Source organism: Daktulosphaira vitifoliae, unplaced genomic scaffold (assembly GCF_025091365.1).
Source record: "Daktulosphaira vitifoliae isolate Bord-2020 unplaced genomic scaffold, ASM2509136v1 Scaffold_5, whole genome shotgun sequence".
Taxonomy (NCBI): Eukaryota; Metazoa; Arthropoda; class Insecta; order Hemiptera; family Phylloxeridae; genus Daktulosphaira; species Daktulosphaira vitifoliae.
The window spans coordinates 19,882,043-19,893,029 of NW_026099576.1; the positions used below are offsets into that span (position 1 = coordinate 19,882,043).

General features: G+C 29.3%; 2 protein-coding genes and 1 long non-coding RNA gene across 5 annotated transcripts in view; 2 read left to right on the forward strand and 1 right to left on the reverse strand.

The window, feature by feature from the left end:
• The window catches only part of LOC126907358 (uncharacterized), a 13,561-nt gene extending 6,252 nt beyond the window's left edge, over positions 1-7,309 (forward strand). Inside the window, exons 6-7 of the mRNA XM_050688579.1 lie at positions 6,752-6,910; positions 7,134-7,309. Of these exons, the coding sequence (XP_050544536.1) occupies positions 6,752-6,910; positions 7,134-7,193 (219 nt within the window). The 3' untranslated portion in view covers positions 7,194-7,309. The remainder of the gene's footprint in view (positions 1-6,751; positions 6,911-7,133) is intronic.
• Positions 1-10,987, reverse strand: part of LOC126907346 (trace amine-associated receptor 1) — a 326,541-nt gene that overhangs the window by 182,257 nt on the left and 133,297 nt on the right. The window contains exon 1 of one of the 3 annotated variants that reach the window (XM_050688556.1): positions 586-595. The exons of 1 other annotated variant lie outside the window; for it this stretch is intronic. The gene's annotated coding sequence lies outside the window, so the exon portion shown is untranslated. Of the gene's footprint in view, positions 1-102; positions 113-585; positions 596-10,987 lie in introns of those variants that run through there. One more of the 3 variants, XM_050688555.1, reaches the window with a different exon arrangement.
• Positions 721-1,928, forward strand: LOC126907364 (uncharacterized). Its single transcript, XR_007704494.1, has 3 exons — positions 721-1,172; positions 1,263-1,512; positions 1,679-1,928. It is a non-coding gene; the product is annotated as an uncharacterized LOC126907364 (long non-coding RNA).

Sequence of the window (10,987 nt, forward strand, 5' to 3'; positions counted from 1 at the left end):
TGCAGACAGTGTAAAGGAAATTCGTTATCATGGAAAACGAATCTATAAAAATTTACATACTAAACGGCAGCGATAATTGGGGAAAATGATATTTCAAAAGACGTAATATTAAAATCATATGATGTGTTGTTTTCTGTAATAGATGAAATTTATGAATATCCAACTCAAATAATAAAACATGTTGCATAAACAGACGCAGAGGCATAATTGAGTTAAGAACAAGTGCAAAAAAAATGGCTAATGACAGATACTGAGGCTCAACGTCTTATAGTTATGACAGAAGTAGATGAGCAGTCATTAGACTACATAAGGAACTACGACACAGCGAAAGGTATGTGGAATAAATTACTGAGTGAATATGAAAAAAAATCTGATACATCAATTATATTGATTCAGCAAAAATTTTATAGTTATGTAATGGATAAAAATGATAATATGGCACAAAATATATTAAAATTAGAAAACTTAAATAAACAATTAAAACAGTTAGGTAAACCAATATCCGATCAATGTTTATAGCCAAAATTCTTATAACCTGCCAGAAAATTATAAATATTTTTAATNAAAAATGATATTTCAAAAGACGTAATATTAAAATCATATGATGTGTTGTTTTCTATAATAGATGAAATTTATGAATATCCAACTCAAATAATAAAACATGTTGCATAAACAGACGCAGAGGCATAATTGCGTTAAAAACAAGCGCAAAAAAATGGCTAATGATAGATACTGAGGCTCAACGTCTTATAGTTATGACAGAAGTAGATGAGCAGTCATTAGACTACATAAGGAACTACGACACAGCGAAAGGTATGTGGAATAAATTACTGAGTGAATATGAAAAAAAATCTGATACATCAATTATATTGATTCAGCAAAAATTTTATAGTTATGTAATGGATAAAAATGATAATATGGCACAAAATATATTAAAATTAGAAAACTTAAATAAACAATTAAAACAGTTAGGTAAACCAATATCCGATCAATGTTTATAGCCAAAATTCTTATAACCTGCCAGAAAATTATAAATATTTTTAATATGTTTGATATTCTATATCATCAGAGGACAAAACATTATTAAACTTAACATCCCGACTTATAGTAGTGGAAACAAGACAAAGTAGTGGCTATGAAATCCAGAAAAATGATAATATAGTACAATTGCGGTAAAAAAAATCATTTATAAAAGAAAAAAACAAAAATATTCAACATTTAGTAATTGCTCTGATAATTAATAAAATAATGATTAAAAACAGGAAAATTGCAATTTTTGTAAGAAACCATATCATTGGAAACGAGATTGCTGGTTCGTAAAAAGAACAAAACGGAAAGAATAAAATGGAATCCAATTCTTGAAATGCACTACTAGGCCATAATTCAGTGATAAGCAAAATTAGTGATTATGATAAATGGTATGTGTACTCCGGGGCAAGTTATCATAGAACCAGTAGAAGAGAATGGTTAAGACCCTATAAGGCGTTCGAAATTTAATGCTAATTGGTGAAGGTTAATAAATTATGGCTATTGGTAAAAGTATATAAAATTATAATTAAAATAAATATATATAATATATATAGAATTATAATTATAATAAATATATATAGAATTATAATTAGAATAAATATATATAATATATATAGAATTATAATTATTAAAATTATATAATTAACAGAGACGTTATATTCAAAAAATCTACGGAAACAGAGATCCAAATTAGAAAAAAAAGATGGAGAAATAAATTCAGAAACAGTGTTCGAAAGTGAATAAAATAACGTTAATGATAAAGTAATGTTATATATATATATATATATATATGTTCAAGCAAAAATTGACGAAAAATGGGATGACAGTTTTTTGTCAGATGTTTTATATGAATCTAAGCTAAAAATATATTTTTTGTCATGTGGAGCATGCCTTGATAAAGGTATAATAATGATAACAGACAATGTTTGTACATTTAAAAGAGGAAATAGTACAGTTGCTGTTGGAATTCGTGAGAATAAATTGTTTTCGATGATTTTAAAAACAAAGATTTCGTAAGAGATAGAAATTTCTATTATTTATATAGCAAAATTCTTACATTACAAAATTAGCATGAAAAACTAGGTCATCAGAATATCAAATTTGATAAGAATTGACTAAGGCATATAGGAATTCAATTCACGGAAACGGAAAACAAATGTTTTTGCGAAGCTTGCGTTTATGGTAAACTACACAGAACCATTTACACTGAACAGTACCAAAACAACAAAACCAGGTCAGATAATTCACAAGTGATGTTTGTGGACTCATGGATTAAAATTCTTTTGTTGGTAAAAAATATTTTGTTATATTCAATAACTTAAATTAAATATTAAATAAATTAAAAGAAAAGTTTGAATTATTCTTAAATACGGCGAAAAATCAGTCAAATATAACAGTTTTTACTTTACTAAGTGATTGTGGTTTGGAATATAAAAATAATAAAGTCAAAAGTATTTTGAATAAATTTGGTATAAAACATGAAACCATCGTACTATATACACCACAGAAAAATAATAAAGAGGAACGAACAATGCGTACAATAATAGAAGCAGCTAGAACTATATTATACAGTAAAAAATTGTTAAAAAATCTTTAGGCTAAAGTGATAAATATAGCTGTATATGTAGTTGTACGTTAAATTTAGGTTACGAAGAAAAAACGCCCTATGAATTATGGTATAATAAAATATATAAGCAATTTTAGAGTATTTATTGGTGAAGTTTGACACGGCCACAGCGTTGTCACACGTTTGACACTCCGCGGTCGTATCAGCTCCTTCTTAGCCCCCTCTTCACTGTAAACCGGACCGTTATACACACGCGTTATCGTCGTGGTGTAAAGTCCAACAAATGCCTAGCGTCGAATACCCCGCCGCAATAATACGTGTAGTCAGTCATCTTCGTGACACCTATACTGTTGGTTTTTCACCATTCCGTCAACGCAACCGGACCACCACCGCAATTCTCTATTTTGTTTTGTTTTTCACCAAACGGTCAGAATCGCCTCAGTGTTATTACACCGCAGTTTTTCTATCATTTGTTTTANGGCGTTGTCACACGTTTGACACTCCGCGGTCGTATCAGCTCCTTCTCAGCCCCCTCTTCACTATAAACCGGACCGTTATACACACGCGTTATCGTCGTGGTGTAAAGTCCAACAAATGCCTAGCGTCGAATACCCCGCCGCAATAATACGTGTAGTCAGTCATCTTCGTGACACCTATACTGTTGGTTTTTCACCGTTCCGTCAACGCAACCGGACCACCACCGCAGTTCTCTATTTTGTTTTGTTTTTCACCAAACGGTCAGAATCGCCTCAGTGTTATTACACCGCAGTTTTTCTATCATTTGTTTTAGTGTTATTATTCTTTGTATTTTTTTGTTTTTCATTAAACGGCTCGACGCCATCTGGAAAAAAAACCATCCGTGTCGTCTAATTCATTCCAACACAACTCCTAGCAAGTTCATTTACCAAAAGAAAAACATAAAAAATGAGATCAAAATAGTAGAAAAGGTATATTTGTTGNGTTCCGTCAACGCAACCGGACCACCACCGCAGTTCTCTATTTTGTTTTGTTTTTCACCAAACGGTCAGAATCGCCTCAGTGTTATTACACCGCAGTTTTTCTATCATTTGTTTTAGTGTTATTATTCTTTGTATTCTTTTGTTTTTCATTAAACGGCTCGACGCCATCTGGAAAAAAAACCATCCGTGTCGTCTAATTCATCCCAACACAACTCCTAGCAAGTTCATTTACCAAAAGAAAAACATAAAAAATGAGATCAAAATAGTAGAAAAGGTATATTTGTTGGGTATTCAGAAGAAACTAAAGGATACTGCCTATGTTTTGATGGAAAGTTTTATTAAGCAGAGACCTTATATTCAAAAAATCTACGGAAACAGAGATCGAAATTAGAAAAAAAAGATGGAGAAATAAATTCAGAAACGGTGTTCAAAAGTGAAGAAAATAACGTTAATGATAAAGAAATGTTATCATAAAAAAAGAATGAATTGTGGAAATTAGTAAATTTATCAACAAATAAAAAAGTATTTAAAAATGGCTGGGTATATTGAACCAAACTCAAGAAAAATAGAGTAGTTGATAGATTAAAGCCAGACTAGTAATAAATTGTTATGAACAAGTACATGGAATTTATTTTCAAGAAACTTTTAGTCCAGTTGTAAAGTATGCCTCTCTATACGAATATTAATAGCAATAGGAGCAGCCACAAAAGTAAATATCGGACAATTTGATATAAAAACAGTTTTATATATGGTGACCTTGGAGAAGAGATTTACATGAACTAGGCAAAAGGATATGAAGATGAAACTAAACAAGTCCAAACTTCAACGAAGCTTTTATGGATCGAAACAAGCACCCAGATGCAGGAATAAAAAATTTAAAAATTTGTTAAACTTGCATCAAAAAGAAATAAAGACAGATCACTGTGTAATTGTAAGTAATAAAAATGAACAATTAATGATTGCGGCTATTTTTGTAAACGATGGAATAATAGCAGCAACAAATGATGAACAGGTAGACCTAATTGTAAAATACTTGAAGAGCAACTTTGAGATGAAAGCAGGTTAACTTAATCATTTTCTGGGAACAGAAATTGATCAGAGATTGGATTGGTCAATATTTATATATCAGTCGTTATATTGTCAATGGGTTTTGGTGAGATTCAATATGGGTGAAGCCAGCACCCTATGTATTCCTGTAGATCCACAACACTCATTAGATACAAATTTATCAGAATAATTACAAGCAGGGGAAGTTCCATACAGAGAAGAGGTAGGAAGTTTTTTATATCTAAGTCAAATCATACGGCTTGAAATAACATATATTGTAAATATTGTCAGTCGCTAGTTAAAAAAAACCTCTAAAAATACATTGGAATGCGGTGAAAAGTATTTTAAAATATTTAAAAGGAACCCATAACTATAGTTTATATTTTTTATTCTAGAGTGAAACTTAAGTTACATGGTTATATAGTGATGCAGATTATTCTGGTGATACAAAAATTATGCGATCACTATCAAAATACGTTTTCATGATGACTAATGGAATAGTAGTATGGTGTTCACAAAGACAAAAATCGGTACCATTTCCAACTAATCCGGCTGAATGCATGGTACTGAGTCTAGCGGTCCAGGAACTAACTTGGATAACGCTAATAATAAGTGATCTTCTGAAATCACAAGGAGAGACACCTGTTTTGTATGAGGACAATCATAGTTCCATCAAATTGGTGAAAAATCAGAATTTTATAAACAAACTAAACATATAGATGTTCGTTATCATTATATTCGTAAGAAGTTCAATGAAGGGATGTTTTCATTGGTGTATGTGACCAGCAACGAATAACTTGGAATCAGATATATAGATTTATAATTTTTTTTTAATTAACCCTTGTACAGGTATATTATTTAAGAGGAAATATTGATATCATTAAAAACATCGAGTACTATAATATTATTTAAAATAACAGTATACAATGTATTTTCACTTATTTTAAGCGACCCATTTCCGTTGTACATCTCTTATATTATAAATTTTGATATTTTATATTATAGACTATTATATTACGAATAATTTCTAAATATTTTAATTGTATAACCAATTTCATCCAACAATATATTATACAATGTGATTTTTTTATCGTCAACGTCGTTGTCACAGTCGCGGAGTGATTATTGTCAATTATGACTATCAATAGATATATTTTCTGTATTACTAATTACTTTCTGAATTTTTGTAATGTGTCTGATTACCTTTGATAATAAATTTTGTGAATCTGCAAATATAGATGTCATAAAAATCATGTTTCTATATAAATCATTTCTAAAAAAAATGATTTTTAGTTTCACCTGAATTAAACTATAAATTTTTATTATCAAATATTTATTTTTACTAATCAAATTTTATAATATGCTCAATTGAGTAGATTTTTTTAAACAAATTTTCGATTGGTTTTTTTAGTTAATGAACTATATAAGTAAATCATTAATATTAACAGTACCATTTTTTTAATTCTCATAAAATTTTGTAATTAATAATATCAATTTCAAACTTGCAAGTTGAGCCAAAAGTAATGGTAATAAATTCATTTTTTTTATAATAAACATTCACAAAAAACAATTAAAGGACCAAAAAAATTGGTTAAAATGATATTTTGCATTGATGATTTTTATCATATTAAAAATCAAAATCAGTAATAATTTGAAAACAATTTTTTTTTATATGTAAATACTCATTTTTTAATAATTTTTAATAATATCAAAACATAGAAGTGATAGAAAAAGTCTAATTTAATATTTGAAAAGCATTGCGGAAAGTTGATTTAGAAAAGTATATTTTTGATTCTCATGAAAGTTCTTTCTAGACCAGTGTAATTATTTATAAGTAAAAAGAAATTTGTTTTATTAAGTATTGTATTGTGCCTTCAATTTTTATACACGTTTAAAAGTAATAACTACTTTATAATTTTTTAAAAATTCACCGAAAAAATTACAATAATAAATTATTAAATATCAATATCATGCTATATTCAATTGCTATAATATGTTATACTTTTGAATTTGAGAACTACATATCAGGATATAATTAAGTAAATAGGAGTTAATTTTGCTATTGTAATAATCTACCAATTTCTTAGAATTAAACACTATCTACAGATTTGTAAGATTTACAAAATTTATATTTTACACGATTTTATAGATCAATGAAGTACAGTTTGCTTTGTATAATATTGATTGGACCGAGAAAAGTATACAATTTCAAAAAATGCTCTTATTGGTCATGAGCTTAAATAACACAAACAAATTAAAAATGGATATTACTCCACAAAAATTATTGAATCTAGAAGTATTTGCCTCGGTAAGTTTTAGACAAAACACTGAAATTGTGGTTTGTTATTTTACTTCAATATAAAATACTCCTTAGAAAGTGTGTGACTTGATTAATATAGTAATAAATATATATTAGGGCGTGGTGGGATACAGTGGATCATATAGTTGAGAATGAGACTAAGTTGATGATTCTGTAAAATATATATAAAAATAATGATAATTATTAATTCATAATTCATAATTGATTTTAGGCGATGCGTGTATCATATTCAATAATTTCAATTTTAACAAAAAAAACACATTCGAAATGAGTTGATTGAAAAAAAAAATGTATTTTGAAGCTTTTGGGTGTTTTATTGTGTATTAAGTTTATTTTATGTTGAAGAATTTTACATATTTAAATTAAGCCAAAACTTGATTAGTTAAAATTTTTTTTTTAATATTTGACTATATTATAAAAAAATATATAATTAGCTCTAATATAATTAAATTTTTATTTAAATTATTTATATACCGTTTAATATCCCCTAATATTTCTACTCCCTGGTTTATTATCAAAAACTCTTATTTTAATTCAGTAGTTACATCTATACAACATATNACTCTTATTTTAATTCAGTAGTTATATCTATACAACATATTGATGTTTGTAAAATTTTGATTTTTTTTTACAATTTCCCTGTGGTATCAATTTGTTAGTCCATATTATGTAAAGTACGGGAGTGAACACTTATTATATTATTTATTAGTAACAGTACGCGATTTATTTTCCATGAATAATAATAAAGTTAAGGTTTTTATAATGGAAGGGATGAAAAAAATTTATTTTAATACATATTTTTGTAGAATGTTTTAAACCGAATGATTTTTCTCTTTTCAAAAATAAAATATATTTCTATGTTTCCGAAAAAATGATTGTTTTACCCTAAATATATCACCACGTGTATTCAACAAACATTTTTAATTTTCGATCGACTAGTTCCAAAGTTAGTGTGTAGTAAAGTACACAAGGAAAAACGATATTGTAATTTTCAAAAAATCATAACTTTTTATTAATTTAACTTAGTAGGTTCTAGTTTTCACTAGTATTTTTGTAATTGCTAATACTGCGAAAATGTATTAGTTATTTTTTACATTTTTAATTATTATCTCAGTCTCGGGATAGTATTATTTACTTGGGCTGTGAGATATATTTTTGAAATTTTTATGTTTTGTAAAATATAAAAGATATCAGTGAAAACTGGAGTCTGCTACATCAAATCAAAAAAGTTATGATTTTTTAAAAATTATTATAGCGTTATTCCTTGAACGCTTTACTAAAAATTTTTGATTAGATTAGCATTAGTATAGTTTAGGTATAAATATTTTGAACAAAAAAAAACCTAAGTACTACGCCTTGTTGATTATAATTCATAGCAGATTAACATACTAATCTTACCAACACCAGTGCAAAATATGCCAATACTACTAAAACGGTCCTTTTTAGAACCAACACCTGCTCTAACTATACTATCGCAAATTATTGATGGATTTTCAACATATAAGGGAGAGCTTCAAGCTATCCTATGTGTTGAGAATGACTGCGATATACTTTGTGTAGAAGAAACGCGGAAAACTCCACAGAAAAAGTGTCGATGTGTAACCTAACTTATCATAAGGTGATCAATGTTGTTTATTTATTTATTAAACGGGAGTGACCCTTATTATACAAAAATATAGTTACAGAAAATGAAACAAAAAAAAAAAAATGAAAAACAAACATTTAACCAAGTATATAAAATAAATGTATAATTAAAATTGAAAAAAGGGTCTTCATTGGCATTTTTCATTAGACGTTTAATTGGCTCATTAGAAATATAATATGAAAAACAGATAGGTATAAAGAAGGGAGCGTGATTTCTGGATTTTCTCTGAGGAACTTTAAAATTAATTAGCGCTAAAAGAGATGGAGAATCAACTTTACCATCAAGCAAATTTTTTAAGAATTTAGTACCTAGGGCCTTTCGGCGATCAGCAAGTGAGAGAAGATTAAGGTATTCGGCAATAAGTGAGTATTCATGTTGGGGATGAGGAATATCTAATACAAAACCAGCAAATCGCAAAAACCTACGTTGTACTCTTTCAACCAAACAAGTGTAGTTGGCTGTATGTGAATTGATATTCAAGGAAAAAGAGCTGAATATAATAAGTGCCTATGCACCACAAGTAGGATGTGATGAAATAGACAAGGAATTGTTTTGGTGAGAGATTGATGAAATGATGCATGCAAGGGGTACTTGGCAATGAAAATGCTGTGATAGGTGGAGATATGAATAGACATGTAGGTAAATGAGAGGTGAGAATATGATAAAAGTTGTATAAAAAATGTTGATAATAAGGTACTCTCGAATAATGATGATGTGAAAAAAAGATGGAAAGAGTATTATGAAAAATAACTGAATGATTAGTACCCAAAAGAGACATTAGATGATATCTCGTGGAATGAGGGACTGGTAGATTTAATTAGTGAGAAAGAGGTATCGGAGGCTGTGGCATCAATGCAAAAGAATAAAGCAGTGGGACCAGATGAAGTGCCAGTAGAAGTATGGAAAATATTAAGCGGTGTTGGCACAAGGTGGTTGAAGGAACTTTTAAATAAAATCTTATTAGAAGAGAAAATTCCAAATGAATGTTTGGAAAAAACGGTGCCGATATTTAAAGGTAAAGGTGACATACAGGAGTGTGGAAATTATAGAGGCATAAAGCTTATGAATTTTAGTATGAAAATTTGAGAAAAGGTAATAGATAAGAGAACAAGAAATGAGACATCGGTATCTAAAAACCAGTTTGGATTTATGCCTGTTAAGTCAACATTGGAGCCATTATTTTGTGTGAGGCAACTAATAGAAAAGTTTAGGGTTAATAAAAAAAGGTTTGTGTGGTATTTATAGATTTGAAGAAAGCGTATGATAGAGTATCGAGAGATTATCGAGAGAGGTTTTAAAGTGGTCATTAATGATCACTTCAAAACCTCATTAATGAAAAAAGGAATTCCAAAAAGGTACATTAATATAATAGAAGACATGTGTGATGGCACTTTTACTAGGGTAATAAGCGTAGGAAGAGTAACAGAAGGTTTTCGGGTAAGAATAGGAGTGCACCAAGGTTCTGCTTTAATCCCTTACTTATTCTCTATAGTGATGGATGAAATTACTAGAGAAATACAAGGAGAGGTTTCGTGATGCATGTTGTTTGCTGACGAAATAGTGTTAATAAAAGTAAGACAGAGTATATAAAGTACGAGTTTGACAGAGGAGATCACGAGATAGGTGAAATGAGGAGATCAGTGACAATAGGTGAGAACGTGATTGGAGAGGTGGAAAATTTAAAGTATTTAGGGTCAGTTGTGCAAAAGAGCGGTGGTATTGACGAGAATGTAAGACACAGATTTAAGTGCGGGTGGTTGAAGTGGAGAGAGCGTCTGGCGTCTTGTGCGATAAAAAAATTTCAATGAGGCTGAAAAGTAAATTCTACAAGACTATTGTGAGGCCATCTATGATGTATGGTTCAGAGTGTTGGGCGGTTGACAAGAAAGTAGAACAGAAAATGAGTGTAGCAGAGATGATAATGCTTAGATGGATGATTGGAATGACTAGTGAAGATAGGATAAGGAACGAACATATAAGAGGGAGTATAGGTGTAATATCTATCTAATATGAGAGAAAATAGACTTAGATGGTTTTCTCATATTATGAGGAGAGAAGAATTGGAAATTGTAAAAACAGTTGTAGAAACGAATGTTGAAGGAAGAGGTAGAGGAAGACCAAAAAAGAGATGGAGAGATGTTATCGAATCCGATATGAGGAGAGCTGATGTGATCGTAGATGTGGGAGATAATGTCAAGTAAAAGTTTAGGATAAGGGTGGCCGACATCAAGTAATGGGGATTAAGACGAGGAAGAAGAAGACGACGAAAAAGAAGACTTATAATTTTGTTCGTTAAAATTTGACTTTTGTAAAAAAATTTATTTAATTTTAGTATGCACTAAAGTATACTTTTAGCCTCGATGCGAAGCTGAGAAGGTATTGGTTTTACTAAGATGTGTTTTTTTTTTTTTTTTTTTTTT